Here is a 26469-nt window from a genome sequence, read left to right as displayed (position 1 = left end):
TGATGTCCTTTCTTACACCACCCTAAACTAGATGTACTTCCTGTTGATGTCCTTTCTTACACCACCCTAAACTAGATGTACTTCCTGTTGATGTCCTTTCTTACACCACCCTAAACCAGAGCTACTTCCGGTTGATGTCCTTTCTTACACCACCCTAAACTAGATGTACTTCCTGTTGATGTTCTTTCTTACACCACCCTAAACTAGATGTACTTCCTGTTGATGTTCTTTCTTACACCACCCTAAACCAGAGCTACTTCCTGTTGTTCTTTCTTACACCACCCTAAACTAGATGTACTTCCTGTTGATGTCCTTTCTTCCACCACCCTAAACTAGATCTACTTCCTGTTGATGTCCTTTCTTACACCACCCTAAACTAGAATCTACTTCCTGTTGATGTTCTTTCTTACACCACCCTAAACTAGATCTACTTCCTGTTGGTTAGCGCGTGCAGCTACCTGAGGACAGCAGCTTCCTGCAGCAGTCAGAGTGAGCGTTCAGGGCGGCCAGGTGCAGAGGAAACATGCCGTGGACTCCTCGCCTTGAAGGAAACATGACCTTCTGTTAGACACCGTGTCACTGTGGGGTTTAAAGTGTGGACGTGAAGTAATTCACCTGGTGCAGTCGGCTCCGCTGGTGATGAGCGTGTTGATGAGCAGCTCGTGGCCGTAACGAGCAGCGATGTGCAGAGGAGTGTTCCCATCCTTATCCACGCTGTCAATCTCCCCACCTGTAGGAAAAGGTGGTTTATTAAGAGCAGAAGAAGAGATAACGAGGAGCCTTAACGAGGTCTCACCGTTCTGGATGAGCGTCTGAGAGCGAGTGAAGCGTCCATGAACCGCCGTCATGTGAAGAGGACTTTTACCATCACGACTCTGAAATGAGATCAGACAAAACTTTATTGATTACAACATTATTATTAAGAAAAGATGACATAACAGAATAAACACAAAGAACATGAAGTACAATAACACTGTACTGATTTACATATAATGTTAGAGGTCCTGCCTGATAGGAAACAACTGAAGCTATGCTTGAAACTACAAATCAAGAAGAAATTAAAATTTTTAAAAGCCATTTGCTCCATGAAGAGTAGAAGTTTATGGATATGTGGGTTAAACTTATGGAAGAGTCTGGATCTCAATATGAGTTCAACTATAAAACTATTCAATAAAATCTACAACAAAACACACTACTTGATAAATATAATAATGTGGAACAGTGAAGTTGTTCCTGGAGGTTCTAAAGAGGCTTATAAGTAGAAGATTTCAAATTTTGTGTTCAGTTCAACTTCATCCTGCTCATTTTCAGACCTTATTTTTCCTTCTGCTTCTCTGTTTTGCATTTTATTTTCTTTTTTCCCTTTATGATACTCTGGCATGTCTGAAATAAATAAATAAATAAATAGAAATAGAGTCGTGAAAATGAACTAAGTGAACTAAATGAGGCTAGAAGAGGACACTATCTGGTTCATTCCAGAACTGGAGGACATGTTCATGGAACCTGTGTCCCACAACATGTTAGCATAATCTGTTTTAGTCATTTTATGTCTCCAATATCCAACAGTGTTCCTAAAGAATGGGTAGAGCAAAGCTATGTCCTCTCTTCTATTTCCCATCTTTTCATCCATTGTCAGCCTTGATTGAATGTCTCTCTCTACCTCATTTTATCAGGATCAGGCTCATTCTTTGGACTGTTTTCCATCAGTGGTCAGCAGTAGCAGCTAGCTAAATATCTAGCTTCTACTGCTGAGAAAAAGATCACATTAGCATGAATTAGAGTAGGGTTAGCAACAACACAGAAAACATGGAATAAAAACGCCACCATTGATGTGGAAGCTGGGCCAATCAAGCCTTTGATAGTTTAGGAGAAATAATATTTCAGATGTCACTGATACAGCCTGAACAGGAGGAGGTAAAAAGAGGACAGGTATCAGGAGTCCGTCTCACCTGTACGTTGACGTCGGCACCATTGTTGACCAGGAATTCCAGACAAAGAGCTCCGTGGGTGGAGGCGGCGGCGAAGTGCAGCGGCGTGAAGCCCTTGTTGTTGGGCTGGCTGACGTTGGCGCCGTAATCGATGAGATCGCTGACGACGGCATCCTGACCGTTGAAACAGGCCACGTGAAGCGCCGTGTTCCCAAACGCATTGGACTCATCGATCTGGAACCGCAGAACAACACGAGGTTTACAACCAAAGCAGAGAGAGCCGGTGGTGGTGGTACGACAATGGGTGGGTCTGTAGTCAGAACACAGAGGGCTGTTGTTCTGGTCCGACACTGAGTTAGTGTTATTATCTGAGACGCATTAGGACGGATTCACGTCTACATGGATACGTACACTTAGTTCTGAACAATCACAGAGATTAAAACTCAGCCAAACTAAACTCAGAATAAATCAGCTGTGCATAAAATTAACAAAGCAAATAATTACATAAATGTGATGGGATGAATGGTTAATGGTTAGAATTAATGAATTAAAAGGTTAGCTAAAAGCAATAGTTAGCTAAAAGTAACAAATAGTTAGCTAAAACTAAATAAATAGCTAAAAGTAATAGTTAGCTAAAATAGTTAGAAAAAAGTAATAGTAAACTAAAAGTAAGTTAGCTAAAAGTAATAGATAGTTAGCTAAAAGTAATTAATAGCTAAAAGTAATAGTTAGCTAAAAGCAACAGTTAGCTAAAAGTAATAAATAGTTAGCTAAAAGTAATAAATAGTTAGCTAAAAGTAATAAATAGCAAAAGTAATAGTTAACTAAAAGTAATAGTTAGCTAAAAGTAATAGTTAACTAAAAATAACAAATAGTTAGCTAAAAGTAATTAATAGCTAAAAGTAATAGTTAGCTAAAAGTAATAAATAGTTAGCTAAAAGTAATAAATAGCAAAAAGTAACAGTTAGCTAAAAGTAACAGTTAGCTAAAAGTAACAGTTAGCTAAAAGTAATAAATAGTTAGCTAAAAGTAATAAATAGTTAGCTAAAAGTAATAAATAGCTAAAAGTAATAGTTAGCTAAAAGTAATAGTTAGCTAAAAGTAATAGTTAACTAAAAATAACAAATAGTTAGCTAAAAGTAATAAATAGCAAAAAGTAACAGTTAGCTAAAAGTAATAGTTAGCTAAAAGTAACAAATAGTTAGCTAAAACTAAATAAATAGCTAAAAGTAATAGTTAGCTAAAAGTAACAGTTAGCTAAAAGTAATGGCTAGCTAAAAGTAATAGTTAGCTAAAAGTAATAGTTAGCTAAAAGTAATAAATAGTTAGCTAAAAGTAATTAATAGCTAAAAGTAACAACTAGTTAGCTAAAAGTAATAAACAGCTAAAAGTAACAGTTAGCTAAAAGTAACAAATAGTTAGCTAAAAACAATAAATAGTTAAATGTAATAGTTAGCTAAAAGTAATAGTTAGCTAAAAAGAATAAACCGCTAAAATAGCTAAAAATAATAAAGTTAGCTAAAAGTAATGAATTAAATGGTGTGCTAAAGGTAATAAATAGTTAGCTAAAAAGTCATAAACAGTTGGTGAAGGAATTAAATGGTTGGTTAAAGGTAATTATTAGTTAGCTAAAAGTAACGCATTAAAAGGTTAGCTAAATGTAAACCCTAAAATAGTCAGGGTTAGCTAGAAGTATATCATTACTTATGTACTGGTTATTTAGTTAACTAAAGGTAATGAATATGTTGACTTCAAGTAACAGATCAAGTAGTTTATTTAAGTAGATTTATGGTTAACTATAACAGTAATAAACATATAAAAGGAGATAAATCTTAAAAATAACTAGCTACTGATTACATAGTTAAAAGTGTTGGAACATTTCGTGAGTGTACAGATGTAAAGGTGTGATGTCAGACCTCCACGGCCAGGTTCAGCAGGTGTTTGACCACAGCGATCTGTCCGCTGGATGCCGCCGTGTGTAGAGGAGTGTATCCTCGTTTATCCTTACAGCTGATCTCTGCTCCCTGACTGACCAGCAGACACACCACGTCCAGGTGACCTGCAGGGGGCGCAACACGCATCAACACCTGAACACTGAATTATATCAACACCTGAAGTAACAACGACACCTGAACTAACATCAACACCTGGACTACCATCAACACCTGGGGGGTATTCCACGAAGCTGGCTTAGGTCTAAGCCTGGCTTATTTCGGTCAGCTTCGCTAACTTTAGTGAGAGTTTTGTTCCACCAACAAGGCTTAGGGCTAGCCTGGCTTGGTAACCATGGTAACTCAGCCAGAGCGACAAGCCTGGTCCGGGGCAGGCTAACAGTCAAGCTTACTTTAGCTCCATGTCAGAGAAGGTTCTGACGAGCTTCAGAAAGACGCCTGTGAACCGCATGTTACACATTAAATTCATCTTGATCTGTAATCAATGATGTTCTTGTTCGGTGACATACATTGAGACCTTAACCGGTAAGCGTGGCTTGAACAAGCGGCAACTTTAATCTCAGCTGCAAGTAGTTCCACGAACGAGGCTCAGCTGTTTTTCAGAGATGCTATAATTATATATATGAGAGAAAGAGGCTCCAGCCTGGTTTTGTGTAATGTGATGGTGGTTTTCACTTTTTACTCTGGTAGGCCTAATTCATGTTCTTGATTTGACAAATATATATCCACCATAGATGAATAAAGCAGCAGGTAACACCTAAAACCAAAGGAGGAATACTTTGGAAAAAAGGGGCAACTTCATGTGGAGATGTTTCATCAAACACTCAAACTTTGAATGAAAAAGCAGAAAAAAACATGTAGGCCTACAGAGGAGATGTCATTTTTATCAGAGATGATAGTGCTACTGTGCCCTACATTTAAATAAGGGAGAAGACACAAATGAGCTGTACACAAAATAGTTCTCTCATCATTTGGCATCACCTTTGGATTCTCATCATGATCAGTTTGGACCGCTGGTAAAAGGAAGGTATTCTTTATGGAAAACTGTGGCTGTTGTGTCCTGCTTATTTTAACACAATCTGTGCCTGTTCCTGTTACGTGTTGACTGCACTTTGAGGGTGAAAGAAGACAGAAAATCAGATATTTCCAAGTATTTACCGCTGGTGGATTCCAACCCACGGCACAATGAAAAGTGAAACCACATTTAATCTACTTAACTACACTCTAACCACTGAGCCACAGTTACACACTGTGACAAAATGTGTAATATGATAGAGTTTGATTCACGGTTATTCCGGCGTTATTTAAAAAAGGTCTCAGTGTATGTCACCGAACAAGAACATCATTGATTACAGATCAAGATGAATTTAATGTGTAACATGCGGTTCACAGGCGTCTTTCTGAAGCTCGTCAGAACCTTCTCTGACATGGAGCTAAAGTAAGCTTGACTGTTAGCCTGCCCCGGACCAGGCTTGTCGCTCTGGCTGAGTTACCATGGTTACCAAGCCAGGCTAGCCCTAAGCCTTGTTGGTGGAACAAAACTCTCACTAAAGTTAGCGAAGCTGACCGAAATAAGCCAGGCTTAGACCTAAGCCAGCTTCGTGGAATACCCCCCTGAACTAACATCAACACCTGGACACTGAAGTGATAAAACACTCAGTGCAGAAACATGGAACTCTGCTGGACAGAACCATGAATACAGATAAACACATTTTTTCAGAAGTTTGAAAAGTGCACTATGAAATAAAAGTAAAGGAAAACTGGAAAATTCCCCAACTATCAATCAATCATTAGTTTCAAACATCAGTTCTGCAGGCTGATATTTAAGGTTTTATGAGCTCTGTTTTCATCACCTTTGACCTGTTTATTAAGCTTAAGTTTGCAGGTCTGAATTTATTCTTACTGTTAACAGTTTAACTCCAGGATCTATCTTTGTCTCCGGTACAAAGCAGTAGCAGCTAAATGTAGTTATTTACCCATGAACGCGGCCCAGTGCAGCGCCCGGCCGTCCTTCTTATCGAAGGCGTTGATGTTGGCTCCTTTAGCCAGCAGGAGATTCACCATCTGACAGAAACATCCAGAGGTTAGAGGTTTTACAGAACAGTCTGGAGAAGAACCCGTTCAGCTCCATCTGTCACCTCTCACTGATAACTGATTTGGCTGTTTGTGAATAATTCGTTCTGAGTTGAAAGTCCCAGAATCCCCCTGATGGCAGCATCCAGACTAGCAGCTCAGAGGTACATCCCAGCCAGTTAATCAGTTAATCGCTGAGCACAAACACCCAGTCACATTATATTTTATAATGATATTAATGATCCTGCAGTACCTCTGTGTGCCCGTTGAGGGCAGCATGGTGCAGAGCGGTTCTGCCGCCGCGGTCCGACACGTTGACGCTGCTCAGCAGGGGGATGATGACCTCAGCGCATCGCAGCGCATTATTGGCTGCTGCCACGTGCAGCGGTGTCTGCCAGTTCTTATCACGAGCGTTTACATCAGCCGAATGACGGATCAGAACCCGGACGGCCTCCTGAGGACCCAAGGACAAGTCAGAGAAACTAATCAGTCAATACCTGCTCAGGTGTAGCAGGTACATCACAGGTACATCACAGGTACATCACAGGTACAGTACAGGTACAGTACAGGTACATCACAGGTACATCACAGGTACAGTACAGGTACATCACAGGTACATCAAAGGTATAGTACAGGTACAGTACAGGTACATCACAGGTACAGTACAGGTACATCACAGGTACATCAAAGGTATAGTACAGGTACAGTACAGGTACAGTACAGGTACATCACAGGTACATCAAAGGTACATCAAAGGTATAGTACAGGTACAGTACAGGTACATCAAAGGTACAGTACAGGTACATCACAGGTACATCACAGGTACATCACAGGTACAGTACAGGTACATCAAAGGTATAGTACAGGTACAGTACAGGTACAGTACAGGTACATCACAGGTACATCAAAGGTACATCAAAGGTATAGTACAGGTACAGTACAGGTACATCAAAGGTATAGTACAGGTACATCACAGGTACAGGTGTGTCCTCACCTCACTCCGTGAAGCTACAGCTCTGTGTAGAGGTGTGAGCCACATGTTGTCTTTGGCGTTAACTCGAGCTCCTGAAGAGTAGAAACATGATTAGATTAAAAACACATTTGATTTATAGAAACAGATGAAGACTAGGAGGAGGTAAAGACTAGGAGGAGGTAGAGACTAGGAGGAGGTAAAGACTAGGAGGAGGTAAGGACTAGGAGGAGGTAGAGACTAGGAGGAGGTAAAGACAAGGAGGAGGTAGAGACTAGGAGGAGGTAGAGACTAGGAGGAGGTAGAGACTAGGAGGAGGTAAAGACGAGGAGGACGTAAAGACTAGAAGAAGATAAAGACTAGTAGGAGTTTACCAGACAGGATAAGCAGCTCGGTGATCTCAGCATCTCCCAGGAAGGCAGCTGCATGCAGCGGAGTTCGTTTCTCTGAATCCTGAAACAGAAACTCTGAGAGATCAAGACCCTCCTACAACCCTAACAACCAATCAATGAAGACCCTCCTACAACCATAACAACCAATCAATAAAGACCCTCCTACAACCCTAACAACCAATCAATGAAGACCCTCCTACAACCCTAACAACCAATCAATATAGACCCTCCTACAACCCTAACAACCAATCAATAAAGACCCTCCTACAACCCTAACAACCAATCAATGAAGACCCTCCTACAACCCTAACAACCAATCAATGAAGACCCTCCTACAACCCTAACAACCAATCAATGAAGACCCTCCTACAACCCTAACAACCAATCAATATAGACCCTCCTACAACCCTAACAACCAATCAATAAAGACCCTCTTACAACCCTAACAACCAATCAATGAAGACCCTCCTACAACCCTAACAACCAATCAATATAGACCCTCCTACAACCCTAACAACCAATCAATATAGACCCTCCTACAACCCTAACAACCAATCAATAAAGACCCTCTTACAACCCTAACAACCAATCAATGAAGACCCTCCTACAACCCTAACAACCAATCAATATAGACCCTAATACATCCCTAACAACCAATCAATGAAGACCCTCCTACAACCCTAACAACCAATCAATGAAGACCCTCCTACAACCCTAACAACCAATCAATATAGACCCTCCTACAACCCTAACAACCAATCAATGAAGACCCTCTTACAACCCTAACAACCAATCAATAAAGACCCTCCTACAACCCTAACAACCAATCAATGAAGACCCTCCTACAACCCTAACAACCAATCAATATAGACCCTCCTACAACCCTAACAACCAATCAATATAGACCCTCCTACAACCCTAACAACCAATCAATGAAGACCCTCTTACAACCCTAACAACCAATCAATATAGACCCTAATACATCCCTAACAACCAATCAATGAAGACCCTCCTACAACCCTAACAACCAATCAATATAGACCCTCCTACAACCCTAACAACCAATCAATGAAGACCCTCCTACAACCCTAACAACCAATCAATATAGACCCTAATACATCCCTAACAACCAATCAATGAAGACCCTCCTACAACCCTAACAACCAATCAATGAAGACCCTCCTACAACCCTAACAACCAATCAATATAGACCCTCCTACAACCCTAACAACCAATCAATATAGACCCTCCTACAACCCTAACAACCAATCAATAAAGACCCTCTTACAACCCTAACAACCAATCAATGAAGACCCTCCTACAACCCTAACAACCAATCAATATAGACCCTCCTACAACCCTAACAACCAATCAATATAGACCCTCCTACAACCCTAACAACCAATCAATAAAGACCCTCTTACAACCCTAACAACCAATCAATGAAGACCCTCCTACAACCCTAACAACCAATCAATATAGACCCTAATACATCCCTAACAACCAATCAATGAAGACCCTCCTACAACCCTAACAACCAATCAATGAAGACCCTCCTACAACCCTAACAACCAATCAATATAGACCCTCCTACAACCCTAACAACCAATCAATATAGACCCTCCTACAACCCTAACAACCAATCAATGAAGACCCTCTTACAACCCTAACAACCAATCAATAAAGACCCTCCTACAACCCTAACAACCAATCAATGAAGACCCTCCTACAACCCTAACAACCAATCAATGAAGACCCTCCTACAACCCTAACAACCAATCAATATAGACCCTAATACATCCCTAACAATCGATCAATGAAGACCCTCCTACAACCCTAACAACCAATCAATGAAGACCCTCCTAAACCTTTAACAACTGTTGAACATCCTGCTGTGGTCAGGTTACACCAGTATGTAGTTGTTGTGTCTGTCTTTGTTTCTTGTGTTGTTGTCTTTTAAGGTTCTTGTGCATCTCTGTGGTTCTTTTCAGTACTTTTTGTTATTTTGTGCCTCTTTGTGGTTGTTTTTCTTTGTAGTTTTTTGTATATTTTAGTGGCTGTCAGTCTTTTTGTGGTTTTCTTGTGTCTTTCTGTGTTTTATGGCATCTTTTTGTGCTATTTTGTGTCTCTTTGTAGTCGTTTAGAGCCCCTTGTCATGTCTGTAATCATTCAGAGAACATTTCACAACCCTCAGACCTCTTGGTTCAGGAGCTGCACTCAGTCCTATGTTTGGTTCTATGTTCTGTTGCTCCGATTCAGTTTCAGTAGTTTCAGAGTGAAGCTGCAGCTCATTAAAATTTTTCTCAGGAACATTTAAAGGATCCTGAGGAGCTTCGGTATAAACAAACTGAAGTTCTGTTTACATCAAAGTTTGTCTCCAGAACTCACTGAGGTTCCTCCACGTTCTATTTAATTCCTCTATGGTTTACATTATTGGATCCGTCTGCAGCTGACCTGATGATTTTCTGAGCTGTGATTTCAGAGGTCCATCAGTAGAACCTGAAGAACCACTTCCTGTTGCTGAGGAAACTCTGAACTCTGTCTTCACTGAGCTGCAGCTCTGAAAGAGGAAGTGAAGAAGAAGGAGAAGTCTTCAGCTTTTATTTCCCTAAAACTGATTCTGATTTTTATCTGCATTAAAATGCTTTAATAGATTTTCAGTTTTATTGATTCCTGTGAACTTAAACACAGAAAGCAGCTTTATTTTATTTCCTGAATTTTAATTTTGCTTCTTTTTAATTAGAAATATTTTCAGAATTATATTTATCATTTTATTTAATTATGTATTTATGTTTTTATTCATTTTTAAATTAAATTTATTGGCAAGTTATCATAACTTTATTATATTTACTTGTTTTCATCCGCTATTCATTTGTTATTAATTTTATTAGTTTTGACTTTGTGTATTTTTATTCTTTATATATAATCAGTCTTTGAATTTGAATAAAATTTGAATTTGAATAAAAACTGAAAAAAGTGAATTTTCATTCATTGCAGTTTTTGTCTTGAATTGTATTTTTTTTCTTAAGTCATTTTAAAATGTAATGTTTTATGTATATGTTATTTATTGACTTATTTTGTTTACTTTTGTATTTATTTCTTTAACGGTTATCTATGTTTTGCTATTTTTAAATCATCATACTTATTTAAACTATTAGCATGATGTTTTTAGGTTCTCACTGAGCTGCTGATGTGTTTAATAAGAACCAGAGACTCATGGCCAGATTATTACTGAAAAAGTTATAAACAACATTAAATAATAATAAACTAAATGAAAAAATAAAAATGTATTTTTAGAACTACTTAAACAAGAAGTACTGGAGATAGAAGACTGGAAGCTACTTCCTCTGAGGAAAACGTAAACAGGAAACCAGAGCTTCTGCTGAGTGTGTGTGTGTGTGTGTGTGTGTGTGTGTGTGTGTATTAAATGTGTATTGTGTGTGTGTGTGTGTGTTCTTGTACTTGCTACATGGTGAGAACCATTTTCTGCATTTAACTATCAAAGTGAGGACATTTTGGCCGGTCCTCACTTTGAAACAGCCATGTTTGAGGGTGAAGACTTGTTTTTAGAGAACAGGTATGAATTGAGGTTTGGTTAGGGTTAGGGTAAGGATTAAGTTTAGGCCATCAGTTGTGATAGTTAAGGTTAGGGTAAGGCTCTAGGAAATGCATTACGCCTATGGATGTCCTCACTAAGATAGAAGTACAAACATGTGTGTGTGTGTGTGTGTGTGTGTGTGTGTGTGTGTGTGTGTGTGTGTGTGTGTGTGTGTGTGTGTGTGTGTGTCCCACCAGAGCGTTGATGTCCTCAGACTTGTAGATCAACATCCGGATCTCCTCTGGGTCTCCATTGAAGATGGCCTGGATGAGAGGAGGCTGTTGGAGGAGACAGAACCGTCAGTAAGCTTAACATGACACGTATGTTAACAGGAACACTCCACATACACACGTGGACAAAATTGTTGGTACCCCTCAGATAAAGAAGAAAAAACCCACAATTCTCACTGAAATCACTTGAAACTCACAAAAGTAACAATAAATAAAAATTTACTGAAAATTAAATAATCAAAAACAGCCATTACTTTTGAATTGTTGATTAACATAATTATTTAAAAAAACAAACTAATGAAACAGGCCTGGACAAAAATGATGGTACCTCTATAAAAGATTGAAAACTATTTGACCAGAGTGACATGATTAACTCAGGTGTGTCATTTAATTGACATCACAGGTGTTTCCAAACTCATAATCAGTCAGTCTGCCTATTTAAAGGGAGACAAGTAGTCACCCTGCTGTTTGGTGAAAAGGTGTGTACCACACTGAACATGGACAACAGAAAGCGAAGGAGAGAATTGTCCCAGGACATCCGAAAAAAAATGATAGACAAACATCTTAAAGGTAAAGGCTATAAGACCATCTCTAAACAGCTTGAAGTTCCTGTGACAACAGTGGCTCATATTATTCAGAAGTTCAAGACCCACGGGACAGTAGCCAACCTCCCTGGACGTGGCCGCAAGAGGAAAATTGATGACAAATTGAAGAGACGGATCGTTGGAATTGTATCCAAAGAGCCCAGAGCAACCTCCAAAGAAATTAAAGGTGAACTCCAAGGCCAAGGTACATCAGTGTCAGATCGCACCATTCGTCGTTGTTTGAGCCAAAGTGGACTTCATGGGAGACGACCAAGGAGGACGCCACTGCTGAAAAAAACTCATAAAAAAGCCAGACTGGAATTTGCAAAAATGCATGTTGACAAGCCACAAAGCTTGTGGGAGAATGTCCTTTGGACAGATGAGACCAAACTGGAGCTTTTTGGTAAGGCACATCAACTCTATGTTCATAGACTCAAAAACCAAGCATACGAAGAAAAGAACACTGTCCCTACGGTGAAACATGGAGGAGGCTCAGTAATGTTTTGGGGCTGCTTTGCTGCATCTGGCACAGGGTGTCTTGAAAGTGTGCAAGGTACGATGAAATCTGAAGACTATCAAGGCATTCTGGAGAGAAATGTGCTGCCTCGTGTCAGAAAGCTTGGTCTCAGTCGCAGGTCATGGGTCTTCCAACAGGACAACCATCCAAAACACACAGCCAAAAACACCCAAGAATGGCTGAGAGAAAAGCGTTGGACTATTCTAAAGTGGCCTTCTATGAGCCCAGATCTGAATCCCATTGAACATATGTGGAAGGAGCTGAAACATGCCATTTGGAGAAGACACCCATCAAACCTGAGACAACTGGAGCTGTTTGCTCATGAGGAGTGGGCCAAAATACCTGTTGACAGCTGCAGAACGCTCATTGACAAATACAGAAATCGTTTAATTGCAGTGATTGCCTCAAAAGGTTGTGCAACAAAATATTAAGTTATGGGTACCATCATTTTTGTCCAGCCCTATTTCATTAGTTTGTTTTTTTAAATAATTATGTTAATCAACAATTCAAAAGTGATGGCTGATTTTGATGATTTAATTTTCAATAAATTTTTATTTATTGTTACTTTTGTGAGTTTCAAGTGATTTCAGTGAGAATTGTGGGTTTTTCCTTCTTTAACTGAGGGGTACCAACAATTTTGTCCACGTGTGTATGTAGCGCTTCATCAGAAAGGAGACGTGACAAAGCGTTCGGATCTTCCCACGCCATGAAGCTGTTGTTTACAGATACAAAAATGCAGCCGTTTCTGAACTCGTCTTCTATCAGAACATTCTCTGGAGATACGATCAGAAAACAACATGCCTGAGCAGAGAACATGCAGAGAACATGCAGAGAACATGCAGAGAACACACGGAGGTCACATCTCCAGGCCCTTATTTAATGTTGAAGAGGTAAACAGAGGCCCTGAGCTCACACAGAACCTGAACAACAACATGCTGGATGTTGAACCCACCGACCTGCAGGCTACATTAGGATTTAACCTCTTAAGCCCTGGCCATATTTTCAGAAAAAAACGCCGGGATTTCTTCGGCCCACCCGTGGGCCGACCGGGCTTAAGAGGTTAAAAGAACAGCTAATCTCTGCTAACAGGACCGTTTAGCTTCAGGTACTAATTGTCTGATTAACGTTATGTTGATTATTTAATCCATTTCATTCACTAAATCTGTTTAAAAGGCTCAGTAAACGGAAACTTTATCTACTTTATTTTGTTTATCCACCAGGTGTGCAGTCGTCATGAACAACAGCTGATTATTATCTTGTTTAGGCTGATGTAGCAGCTAACATCAGCTCAGTTAGGCTAATGTTAGCAGCTAACATCAGCTCAGTTAGGTTAATGTAGCAGCTAACATCAGCTCAGTTAGGCTAATGTTAGCAGCTAGCATCAGCTCAGTTAGGCTAATGTTAGCAGCTAACATTAGCTCAGTTAGGCTAATGTTAACAGCTAACATCAGCTCAGTTAGGTTAATGTAGCAGCTAACATCAGCTCAGTTAGGCTAATGTAGCAGCTAACATCATATCGTTTAGGCTAATGTAGCAGCTAACATCAATTTGTTTAGGCTAATGTACCAGTCAGCATCATCTTGTTTTAATCTTGGTTAGGCTAATGTAGTAGCTACTATTATCTTGGTTAAGCTAATATAGCAGCTACTATTATCTTGTTTAGGCTAATGTAGCAGCTACCATTATTTTGCTGAGGCTAATGTAGCAGCATTAGACTAACCATTGTCTTAGTTAGGCTAATGGAGCAGCTAACATTATTTTGTTTAGGATAATGTAGCAGCTACTGTTTACATTGATGAGGCAAACTTAGCAGCTAACATCATCTTGTTTAGGCTAATATAGTGGCTAACATGATCTCATTTAGGCTAACGTAGCAGCTACCATTATCTTGGTGAGGCTAATGCTACGGTTAACACTATCTTGTGTAACTTAAAATAGCAACAAATGTCACCTTATTAAAGCAAACATTATTGTGCTTCAGCTAATGCTATTCGTGTAGGCGAATTTAGCAGCTAATGCTATCTTGTTAGGGCTAATGTTGTCCTGTTTAAGCTAAAATTTTCCTATTAAGGCTAACACAGCAGCTAATTTATCATGTATAGGCTAACATACAGGCAGTATTATAAAATAATCTTTGTTAGGCTAATATGATGGCTAACATTATTTTGTTTAGGCAGCTAAAGTAATCTGGTTCATGCTAACTTAAATGCTAATATTAGCTTGCTTTAACTAACAGCACTAACTCATAATGAGCTATAATGTGAGATGCTCTTAAAACACGACAAAACAATAAATTTAATATACAGATAAAATGGTTTCCTGTAAATAAACTGTAGGGTGAAGTAAATGCTCATCGTGATAAACATAGAAACCTCTGACTAACATCTAACAGTCTAATCTGCTGAACAGATCTGTCACTGATCAAAACACTGGCAGTATTAATCGCTACTTCCTGTGGGTTTCTGCCTACTTCCTGTTGCACAGCTTCTTCTTCTCAGAACCCTAAAAGAGGAACCGACCGCAGAGCAGCGTTTCACTTCTGCTTAAAAATGCAACACGACTTCCTGTGACCGATCTGTGCCTCGTCATCTCATCACTTCCTGCAGGTAGCAGACAGACAGGTGTGTTTCTAAGTCCTGGATGGAGGAGAGAGAACGATGGAAACCAGAAAAAGAAAAACTAAGTAACTGAAGCTCCTAAAAAAGTGATTCATTTGATGATTGATTCTTCAGAAAATGAAAAATATATATCATACATATTCGGTGTTTTCCAGACGCTCACAGATCATCAGTACTGTAACTGTGGCGCTGCAAGACATAAATGTTTTACTATTTACATTTAACCTGTGGAAACACTGCCTGCAGTTTAGTCTGATACTTCCTGTCACATGACTGCTGGTCACAGCTGAGTGACTCGTGGCCTCGGGGCCTGATCGTTGCAAACATTTTGTTTTTGGTGAATTTCTGATGAATTATCAGTTATAAGCTTTAGTCCATTTATCAGATAGAAAAATAGTTCCAAAGGTGTTGATTCCAGTTTAACAGTCGGAAATAATCAGTTTAAATTAATATTAATCAGAGAAAACCAGCAAATCCTCATATTTAAAGAGTCTGAAACCAGAACCCTAACCCAGAGAGGAAAGATTTATTAGGCTAACGTAGCAGCTAACATGTTTAGGCTAACGTTGCCGCAAACAATAGCTTGTCTTGGCCAATATAGAAGCTAACATTAGCTTCTCTAGGGTAATGTGGAAGCTAATATCTTTTCTAGGCTAATGTGACAGCAAACACTATCTTGTCCAGGTGAAGCTAATATTAGCTTATTTAGACTCATGTGGCCGCAAACATTATCTTGTCGAGGCTAATGTAGATGCTAACATTAGCATGTCTAGGCTAATGTAGAAGCTAACATTGTCTAGGCTAATGTGGCAGCAAACATCATCATCCATCCATCCATGCATCCATCCATCCATCATCCATCCATGCATCCATCCATCCATCCATCCATCAACCATCCATCCATCCATCCAACCATTCATCCATCCATCCATCCATCCTCTATGCACCGCTTTATCCTCACTAGGGTCATGGGGGGTGCTGGAGTCTATCCCAGCTGACTCGGGTGAAGGCAGGGGACACCCTGGACAGGTCACCAGTCTGTCACAGGGCTACATATACAGACACACAATCACACTCACATTCACACCTACGGACAATTTAGAGTAACCAATTAACCTCAGCATGTTTTTGGACTGTGTAGACCCTCCAGAAAAACGTGATTATGCGATCGCATGAATTCCCGCATTAATCACCAAAATGCTGCTGATTATGCGGGGGTCAATTATTTCCCAAAAGGCTGCATAATCCCTGCAAAACAGCACATAATTCCCGCAAGAATCTCACATTTCCACGAAAAAAAGAGAAATACGCGGGTCCCGCTTGATTTCACAATTTCCGCATAAAATGAGAAAACTATAACCGATATAAATGGAGTTGTGAGTTTTTATGTGACGCCCGGCCTGACGTCATCAGTTCGCACATTCACACACACACTAGAAGCACGAGCTGATGCGGAGCGCAGCGGCAGGGTTGCCAACTTAGCGACTTACTCACTAAATCTAGCAACTTTCCAAAGCTTCCTAGCGACTTTTTTTGTCAAAAGTGACTAGCGACACATCTAGCGACTTTTTCTGTCGTTTTGGAGACTCTGACAGGAAAATTGGGATCATTCTGCAGTTACTGTCCTCAACCAGCAGCAGGTGCTGCTGTGAGCTTCTCCCCCTCCCAGACCACAGACTGTCAGTCCAGTAACCCCACAGCAGACCCAGTGTCTGATTAGAGGACTCATCACTCCAAGGCCAGACGGCAGGTGAATCGCGCATATTTTTGCATATTTCACAACTATTCGCATACTTTGCAATTATCTGCAATTTCCCCACATAAAATGGCATAAAAACCTCGCATAATCAAGGATTTTTGCCCGCGTTTTTCTGGACGGTCTAACTGTGGGAGGAAGCCGGAGTACCCAGAGAAAACCCACGCATGCACAGGGAGAACATGCAAACTCCATGCAGAAAGATCCCAGGCTAACCACTACTCTACTGTGCAGCCCGCAAACATCATCTTGTCCAGGCTAATGTGGAAGCTAACATTATCTGGTTTACGATAATGTCGCTGTCCAACGGTCCTTGAAGTGCTCATCTGTATCTGAAAACCAGACATTTCAGTAAAATAACTTCATTTTACGTCTGAGTGGAAGATGAGTAAAAATAAAACAATTTGGAAAATATTCTGAAAAAAAAACAACTAAAATTCTGCATTTCTTGACAGAACTGTGAAGCCGTAACAGACTCTGAGACCAACAGTCATGGATAGAGTGAGACTCGGCTGAACTACAGGTCGTGTTTTCAGCAAACAGAAAGGAGAGCAGGGTGGAAACACCTGAACACACCGTTAGCAACACCTGAACACACCGTTAGCAACATCTGAACACACACCGTTAGCAACACCTGAACACACACCGTTAGCAACACCTGAACACACTGTTAGCAACATCTGAACACACACCGTTAGCAACACCTGAACACACCGTTAGCAACACCTGAACACACTGTTAGCAACACCTGAACACACTGTTAGCAACACCTGAACACACCGTTAGCAACATCTGAACACACACCGTTAGCAACACCTGAACACACTGTTAGCAACACCTGAACACACTGTTAGCAACACCTGAACACACCGTTAGCAACACCTGAACACACCGTTAGCAACACCTGAACACACTGTTAGTAACACCTGGACACACCGTTAGTAACACCTGGACACACCGTTAGCAACACCTGAACACACCGTTAGCAACACCTGAACACACCGTTAGCAACACCTGGACACACCGTTACCAACACCTGGACACACCGTTAGCCACACCTGAACACACACCGTTAGTAACACCTGAACACACAGTTAGCAACACCTGAACACACCGTTAGTAATTTCTGAACACACCGTTAGTAATTTCTGAACACAGCGTTAGCAACACCTGAACACAGCGTTAGCAACACCTGAACACACCGTTAGCAACACCTGAACACACCGTTAGTAATTTCTGAACACACCGTTAGCAACACCTGAACACAGCGTTAGCAACACCTGAACACAGCGTTAGTAACACCTGAACACACCGTTAGTAACACCTGAACACACCGTTAGCAACACCTGAACACACCGTTAGCAACACTTGAACACACCGTTAGCAACACCTGAACACAGCGTTAGCAACACCTGAACACACCGTTAGTAATTTCTGAACACACAGTTAGCAACACCTGAACACACCGTTAGCAACACCTGAACACAGCGTTAGCAACACCTGAACACAGCGTTAGCAACACCTGAACACACCGTTAGTAACACCTGAACACACCGTTAGCAACACCTGAACACACACCGTTAGTAACACCTGAACACACCGTTAGCAACACCTGAACACAGCGTTAGCAACACCTGGACACAACGTTAGTAACACCTGAAAACACCGTTAGCAACACCTGAACACACCGTTAGCAACACCTTTAGAAGGATGGCTATCTAGCTAGTTTTTTACTAGTTAGCTTTTAGAGGGATGCCTTTCTAGTTAGCTTTTATCTTGTTAGCTTTTATCTAGTTAGCTTTTCATTAGTTAGTTTTTAGAAGGGCGTTTTAACAGAAAAATGTTGTATTTATCCTCAGACTCATTAATTTGACAGTCACTAATTTATATCTGCTCTAAATGTCAGCTCAGTCTCAAATGTTATTCACAGTTCTGTCTTTCTCTGGAAGTTGCAGGAGCTTCAGTAATAAACCAACTGCTGGTTTGATCCTGAAGCTCCTACGACTTCCATGATCTGGATGAGACTCTTCAGATGTTCGGAGCTGCAGATTAAAAACGACCCACAGTGAGTTAAAATCAGTCAGAACCAGAAACCAGGTTGATGGTTGAACTGCAGCAGAGACAGGAAGCTGCAGAGGTTTAAAACACATCTGATCGGCTTAAGTCAACAACTTCCTGTAGTTTCTGACTTTTAATCCGTCTGTTTCAGACACAGAAACATAGAAACTGTGGTCTGGTGACTCCTGCAGCTTTAACAGACGTTCCAGCTGCTGAGGAGCACATGATGAGGAGAAGAATCCTCCAGTTATCAGCTTCATCAGCACGTTGTCTCAGCAAAACAGGAAGTGCTTCAGCAGACAGAAAAACACTCAACCATTCCATCAGACGCATCAGATACGACAGATCAGGACCACAGCCCATCTCAGAGTCAGAATGAAAACACTGATTAATCAATCGGGTCATCAATCAATCAATTCTTTAATCTCGTTAACAAATCAGATTAATATATATATTTCTTTATATTTATCCTGATTTAGTCGTGACTTTTGTATACAACTTTTTTAGCTTCGTTTTTAACACTAACTTACATTTTTATCAGTGGACTATCTGGTTTATTGGTGAATTTATTCAGGATTTATTCATTTTATAGACAGTTTGACATAACTGCTGCACAATATCTGCTCTTTATGAACTTTAATAGTTTTTGAGACTGAACAGTTTGAAGTTCTGTCTCCTTGGAAAGACGAATATCAGAGATGAAGGTTTGAAGTCTGAACATTCCAGCATCACGGACACGAAGTCTGCATTCTGATGGGAATAATTCACATCGTTACTGAGATAAATGTCCTAATAAAACACTATAAACCTGCATTCTACCAGGAATAATTCACATCGTTACTGAGATAAACTTTCCAATAAAACACAATAAAGGAGCTGCTTCAGTAGCAACATAAGAGTAAAATCATTAATGTGGATTTAAAGTATTAATTAAAGTCCATTATGTATAAATCTGGTAATTATCTCAATAATCAGTCGACTGTTTGGTTTGTAAAGAATAAATGATCAAAAATAAAAATTAAAAACTGATGTTTTAATTCTATCAGAACCTCAGAATGATTCACTTCAAAGACCAAAGAAAATCCAGCATCTCTAAAACAGCGTTCTGTTGTCCATTAGGACCAGCAGATCCTTTATTAATTAGTTAATATTAATTATTAATAATCAGGAGGCAAACATGTAGAAATATTTATTAACTCTCAGCTGAATTGCTGAATAAAATCCCTGGAAACCAGGTCTGAGGCTCCTCTGCTGAGCTACACTAGATAGCTGTTAGCCTGTTAGCTGCTAGAAAGACGACTAGCTGGTTAGTGTTTAAAAAGAAACCTATGTAGTTAGATCTTACCTAGTTAGCTTTGGAAATGTCCCTCAGCTAGTTAGCTTTAAGCTAATTAGCTTTGAGAAAGATGCTTCACTACTTAGCTTATTGCTAGTTTCTTTTCAGGCCACCTAGCTAGTTAGTTTTTAACTAGTTAGCTTTTCAAAGGGTTCTCTACTAGTTGGGTTTTAGCTAGTTAGCGTTGACAAAGATGCTTGGCTACTTAGCTTTTTGCTAGTTTCTTTTAGAAGGCCATCTAGCTAGTTAGCTTTAAACTAATTCACTTTCAGAGAGATGCTTGGCTAGTTAGCTTTTAGAAAGAAACCTATCTAGTTAGCTTTTAGAAAGAAGCCTATCTAGTTAGCTTTTAGAAAGAAGCCTATGTAGTCAGCTTTTCCTAGTCAGATTTTGAAATGGCTCTCAGCTACTTAGCTCTATGCTAGTTAGCTTTTAGAAGGATCCTTAGCTAGTTTGCTTTTAACTAATACACTTTTAAAAGAGCATTCTGCTAGTTAGCTTTTCACTAGTTAGCTTTAAGAAAGGCTCTTTAACTTGTGTACAACTGCGTTTATCTGCAGACTCATTTATTTGATAGTTAGCCTCATTGCTAATTAATATCTGCTCTGAATGTCTGCTCAATCTCAAACATTATTTACAGTCTTTATCTTTATATCTGCTGTTCATTTGTACCATGGAGGTTGTTTATTTTATTATGAATTACATAAATTAAAATATGAATAAAAAAAAATCATCACATTAAGTCCGCTAAGCTAGTTAGCTTCTAGCCTCGGCAGCTTGTAGAAGCAGTAGTTTACTAGCCTAGCCATGCTAGACAACCCACGGCAACGAATTTAATTCTCTGCCAGGGTGGGTCTAGTTACCCTCGGTAAGCCTCGAGGCTGGATTCTCCTAAAACTGGCCGGACCAATCACCATGAAGTGTAGAGTCAGAAGGCGGGCGTAACTAAGTGATGACAGAGGCGCGACGATTCTGACAGAAACAACCGGAAACAACTAGCCTAGCCGCGCTAGACAACCCACGGCAACGAATTTAATTCTCTGTCAGGGTCGACAACAAAAACGACAACAGTCGTTGAACTCCATTAGCACCGACTCTGAATAATCTTTCTGTTAACATGTCTGTAATATACTTGAGCTTCACCCATTGACTGTATGGCTGAATCCAAATCTCTGGACTTCACCGCACTTGCGAACTTGCGGACTTTACGGGCGCATTCACGGGAAGTCTGGGAGTGCTGAGGGCTGTCCAAATCCACAATTCATCCAGTCCACAAGGGGCCTCAAGCGGACTTTCTGCAGACTTCCAGAGAGTCTGCTTGGGGTGCAGACTTCTGCAGACTTCACCAGTTTGATTACCCACAATTCATTGCAGTACGGACGTGACGTTTAAATTTTTCTATTTTTTTATTGCGTCTGGCCTATAAAAGCTGTGCAGTCTGACGCCGAAATCATGAGCTGAGAAAAATAATGGCGGAAAAAGTACGAAAGCAAGTCCTCCAATGTAAGTGCTGCTGTGATTAGTGTATACATGATAGTTTTTCAAACAGTGTCACGGAAACGACTGAAACGGACTCCAAGTCTATTAGCTCCATTCATAATGCTGTAGACTCCCGCTCTTGCAGACTTTACGTGATGACAGTAAAGACGTCACATTACGTATGACTGAAGTCCGCGAGGGCTCAGTCTGCAAGTCCAGAGGGTGGAGATCTGGATGCAGCCCATAAATAAGGCTTCACCGAACTACCGCATCCTCTGATTTCCGTCGCTCTAGGAACTACGTCAGCCTATTCGTTGCGCTGATTGGTTGTATACCTACCCAATTGCTGCAGAGTGATTTGAAAGACAACCTTTTAGCCGCCTCCCTCCCTGTCCAGAGTTCCTAGACCCTTGTGTCTTCAGACCTGGGTCTAGTGCAGCTAGGCTAGTATTTTACACTATCTTCTGTGATACAATTTAATATTTAGTTTAAATTATGTTGTCTTAAAATATTTGAGGAAAATATATTTTTAAATCTTGATAAAGTGTGAAACTAGCAGCTAAAGCTAGCTCTGCTGTCATGCAAGCGGGTTGTTTTTCAGATATTGTGATTTTTTTCTTTAATTAATTCAACATTTTAATGTATAATTATATTCCTAATGCTAAAACGTGTAATCAGATGAATTTTATCCTCAGTTCCTTTATTCTGACTAAATGTTGAGTGTTTGTGAGGCTGTAGTTCAGTAAAAAGGAGAATATTTAACTTTGAAGGAAATACTGCAGTACTTCTACCGTGTACTCTGTCAGTACTGCAGTTTGAGGAAGGAAGTACCAGAGATGTTGTGTCCTCATTTAACGGAACATTTCAGATAAAATCTCACTTTAACGTCCACTTTCTGTAGATTCTGGCGGTTCTCTGTTCATCGTCTGCGGGATGAAGTGGATTTAATTTAGGGGTAAATAAATGGGTTTAATTTGGGGTTAAACCAAACCTCCGGACAGAAGTACAGGAAGTCCAGAGGTTCGGTTTAATTTAGCCCCAAATTAAACCCATTTCATCCCAGAAACACAAAGCGGAGCCTGGCAGTCGGAGGGATGCTGCGGATGCTAAGCTAGCTAGCGGTCCTTCCTACCTGCTCCGCCAGCTTGAGAACAGCCATCTCCGGGGCGGATCATCCACCTCCGGCTGCGGCTCCCTGCGGGTCGGTGCTGCCGCTGCGCCGCTCCTTTCTACGGCCTTCCTGGGGGCCTCGGGCCGGCTGGATGTGGCGCCTCTGCGGTTCCCTATCGGGCACTCGGGTGGCGGGTGGCGGTGCAGGCCGGGCCGAGCATCAGGGCCGGCAGCCCCGCTCCACTGACGCTATCTGCGGCGCTGCGGAGCCGCGACGGCCGCTCGGAGAGGCGGGGAGGCGGAGCAGGAACGGCTGGAGCCTCCGGGGCGAGCTATCGTCATCTACGGCCACTGGTTCCGGTTCTGGTTCTGCTGCTGCTGGAGCTCCAGACGTCCCTCCGAGCCGCCGACACAAGCCTCCTGCTGCCCGGTGCAGAGGCAGCGGCTGAAGGCTGCAGGTCTGACAGGAAGTCGGTGCTGGAGCGGCTGATGCAGAAGTGAGGAGAAGCTTCCTCAGCATCAACAGCAGCTCCTCTCTGCTGCCATCTACTGGACCACAGAGGAACATCTACAGTCCATCTACTGGACCATTAGATCATCTACAGTCCACCTACTAGACCATTAGATCATCTACAGTCCATCCACTGGACCACAGAGGAACAGTGAGGAGACCAGATCATCTAACATCCATCCTGTCTTCATGTAGGTCAGACTGAGGGACAGCGTGGAAAAAAAAAATCAGGAAAACAGACATTAAAAAAAGACCAACACAGAAAACACAGCAACAGAAACACAGAATGACTCCATAAAACAGAACACAGAAACACCAAAAATAATAAAGAAAATATGATAATAATAAAACCAGATGTTCAGATTCACCAACCTCTGGATTGGATTATTCAGTCAATGGAACACAGAGAACATTATTCACAGTCCTCACATTATAATATAATTATCTGTCTGTCTGTCTGTCTGTCTGTCTGTCTGTCTGTCTATCTATCTATCTATCTATCTCCTTTACTTCATAATGAAAAACCATCAACATTTCCTCCTACCTTCAGCTACAGATGATGATTATCATCCAGAAATTAGTAAAATCTGTCTGTTGACATATATAAACTGCATACACAGTACTTATTTAATTTATTTAATAGGTCATATAATTATCAGCTACAAGTCATTTACTGTATATTCTGTATAAAATATGTACAATTTGTCAAAAGAGATGATGTATAAATGAAATATTTGTTCAGTTTGCTGTTTATTTTGTAAATGTTTAAGTTCTAAGTTGACTTCATCACTGCTCCTATTTGATCCCAGGTTCTTCCTGTCAGGCAGGTTCTAAACCTGTTTATTCTCTGCAGATGTAGCTGATCGTCACAACCAGCTCTAACCTAAACCAGTAACCAGGTCTCCATCCTCTAACCTACCTCTTGACTGGTCTTAGAACCTTCTTACTGAATTCTAGTCCTGGTTATAACTGCTAGAACCTAAAGTCCTCGTTGTATCTTAAAGACTCGTTTCTTCATTTCCTGTGACTCGTCTACCATCAGACTCTGCTGTGGTTCATGTGTTTTCATGTTCAGCTGCATTCCAGAGATGAAAAGGGAAACTGAAAGAGGTTCGGTCTGGACGAAAACAACATGAAAACATTCCAGTCCAGGAAACTTTAATCCAGACATCTCAAGTAATAGCTGGAGGAACGTCTTTCATTCTCATGGTTCCCAGAGGAACAACTCAGTGACTTTCTCGTCTCTGATTAGTTCTTCACTGTACACATTTAGCTTATTTAAAGTCATGGAGTCCAATAACTTAGCACAAAATGAAGTATAGTAAGTACAAATACCTCAAACTTATACTTCAGTAAATATATGTACGTACATTCCTGTTATTTTATCGAAATAATCATGATTAATGTAGCTTACTATTATCACTAATATACTATTATAGTATATTATTATAAATATGTTAGCATAATAGCATATTATTATAAATGTTAGCATGCTACTATGAGCATATTATAAATATGTTAGCATGCTAATATGAGCATATTATTTTAAATATGTTAGCATGCTAATATGAGCATATTATTGTAAATATGTTAGCATGCTAATATGAGCACATTATTGTAAATATGTTAGCATGCTACTATGAGCATATTGTTGTAAACATGTTAGCATGCTACTCTGAGCATATTATTATGTTAGCATGCTACTATGAGCATATTATTGTAAACATGTTAGCATGCTACTCTTAGCATATTATTGTGAACATGTTAGCATGCTATAGTGAGCAAATTATTACTTTGAGCCTGCTAGCATGTTACTGCTAGCATGTTGCCACTTTGTTGCTATGAGCATATCAGTATGTTTTATCTGCATGTTAGCTCTTCATTGTTAGGATGTTAGCACTTGGTTACTGTGACCACATCAGCTCTTCGTTATTAGTATGCTAACATTTTATTGTTTGAGTTGCTCTGATTATGCTAGCATGTCATTTTCAACATTTGCATGCTAAAACTGTATCATTACTGTGAGCATGTGCACTTTATTGCTAGCATGTTAGCACGTTATTTTCATGACTTCCTGTGTATGGATCAGTGTAAGTGTCTTACATGCAGTTCTATGAGGAAATAAAACTCACTGAGAGCAGAAATGGATTTTTATACACAAACGTTTTATTTGGTTAAATAAAGCATGGATCTAAGAAGAACATAGGAGCTGTGAAACATGGACAAGGTGTTGGGCGGTACCTATCAATAATCAATACACACGAACAAAATTATCCAGATATTTAAAACGTGGTGACGTGACTGTTCCGCCTCCTCAAATCAATGCTCGTCTGACTCAATCCAGAAATAAAAAAATACGTACAGACTCTACAAGGTTCAGGCGCTAAATAAAAAGAGACGATGGAGCAGCGGATCGACAGATGAGTGCTGACAGGTATTTACAGGACGTACTCCAGCTCGTAGCGGACGTACACGTTCTTGTCGTCGTTGTAGACCTGCGGGTAGTGAGCGATCAGAGCGTCCTGAGAGCCGATGTAGATGGAGTTGTAGATCTTCCAGTAGACATCCCTCACCTTCCTGGCTGGATGGAACAGACCCTGCAGGATTCAACACACACTTTATTGTTCACGTTTAGGATGAATAGAGTCTGACAGGTTTTAATCAAAGATCTGCACAAATAAATCAGGACTCAGTTCACCTCAAACGTTCTATAAACGTCTTTACAACTTTATCTCCTTACCTTTGTGTCATGTTGTTATGAAAACAATTGTATTTGATGGTTGATGTTCTTATTCATTTAGAACTGTGTGGATTTATATGTGCTCAGTAATTTTCCATGAAGCTCTGAGGAACCAGGTCTAACCAGCAGCAGACCAGAGGTAACACCTATGCTGATGTACCTGTATGAAGCTACACTGTTTCTGGTCTTCATCAGTCTCTTGTTCAGACCGTGTTCGTGCTGAGGAAAACGTTGACTTTAGAGACTATGAGTGTTGATCTGGAGAAGTCAGGACTCCACTGAAGAACTTTCCTGACATGTCTGTATCTGTCCATCCGTCTGTAATAAACTCTTATTTCTGTCTAGCTGTGGTGAAGTGTTGATGAAGCGTCCTAATGAGCGGCAGAACCCTGACCTGGAGGCAGTACTGCAGCATGCGACAGGGTCCGATGGCGACCCTCAGCCCCTCCAGAGCTCCCATCACGGCCTGGATGACGTGAGGCGACGTCTCGAACACGTTGGGCCACACGTAGTTCAGCAGGTGGTTCAGAGAGTCCTCACAGCCGAAGCCGTAGACGCCCAGAGACATGTGCTGGACCACAGCACTGGCCGTCTGCCGGTGGACCAGGTCTCTGCAG

General features: G+C 40.6%; 2 protein-coding genes and 1 long non-coding RNA gene across 6 annotated transcripts in view; 1 reads left to right on the top strand and 2 right to left on the bottom strand.

The window, feature by feature from the left end:
* The window catches only part of ankrd44 (ankyrin repeat domain 44), a 51549-nt gene extending 28131 nt beyond the window's left edge, over positions 1 to 23418 (bottom strand). For 2 of the 3 annotated variants that reach the window (XM_051958642.1, XM_051958643.1), the window contains exons 1-11: positions 22624 to 23417; positions 11108 to 11191; positions 7298 to 7376; positions 6948 to 7018; positions 6207 to 6407; positions 5857 to 5944; positions 3845 to 3987; positions 1950 to 2162; positions 797 to 875; positions 616 to 730; positions 459 to 541 (exon numbers count right to left, since the gene is read on the bottom strand). In XM_051958642.1, the coding sequence (XP_051814602.1) occupies positions 459 to 541; positions 616 to 730; positions 797 to 875; positions 1950 to 2162; positions 3845 to 3987; positions 5857 to 5944; positions 6207 to 6407; positions 6948 to 7018; positions 7298 to 7376; positions 11108 to 11191; positions 22624 to 22650 (1183 nt within the window). In that variant the 5' untranslated portion in view covers positions 22651 to 23417. Of the gene's footprint in view, positions 1 to 458; positions 542 to 615; positions 731 to 796; positions 876 to 1949; positions 2163 to 3844; positions 3988 to 5856; positions 5945 to 6206; positions 6408 to 6947; positions 7019 to 7297; positions 7377 to 11107; positions 11192 to 22623 lie in introns of all 3 variants that reach the window. The other variant, XM_051958641.1, reaches the window with a different exon arrangement.
* LOC127537028 (uncharacterized) lies at positions 6585 to 6890 on the top strand. Its single transcript, XR_007946335.1, has 3 exons — positions 6585 to 6687; positions 6721 to 6808; positions 6853 to 6890. It is a non-coding gene; the product is annotated as an uncharacterized LOC127537028 (long non-coding RNA).
* Positions 23419 to 25256: 1838 nt separating the features above from the next.
* The window catches only part of sf3b1 (splicing factor 3b, subunit 1), a 33125-nt gene continuing 31912 nt past the window's right edge, over positions 25257 to 26469 (bottom strand). For both annotated transcript variants that reach the window (XM_051958522.1, XM_022218604.2), the window contains 2 exons: positions 26247 to 26463; positions 25257 to 25709 (listed from right to left, as the gene is read on the bottom strand). In XM_051958522.1, the coding sequence (XP_051814482.1) occupies positions 25551 to 25709; positions 26247 to 26463 (376 nt within the window). In that variant the 3' untranslated portion in view covers positions 25257 to 25550. The remainder of the gene's footprint in view (positions 25710 to 26246; positions 26464 to 26469) is intronic.

This window comes from Acanthochromis polyacanthus, chromosome 14 (assembly GCF_021347895.1).
Source record: "Acanthochromis polyacanthus isolate Apoly-LR-REF ecotype Palm Island chromosome 14, KAUST_Apoly_ChrSc, whole genome shotgun sequence".
NCBI lineage: Eukaryota > Metazoa > Chordata > Actinopteri > Pomacentridae > Acanthochromis > Acanthochromis polyacanthus.
Note: the sequence above shows the minus strand (reverse complement) of the source record. Positions and strands in the feature narration are given on the sequence as shown.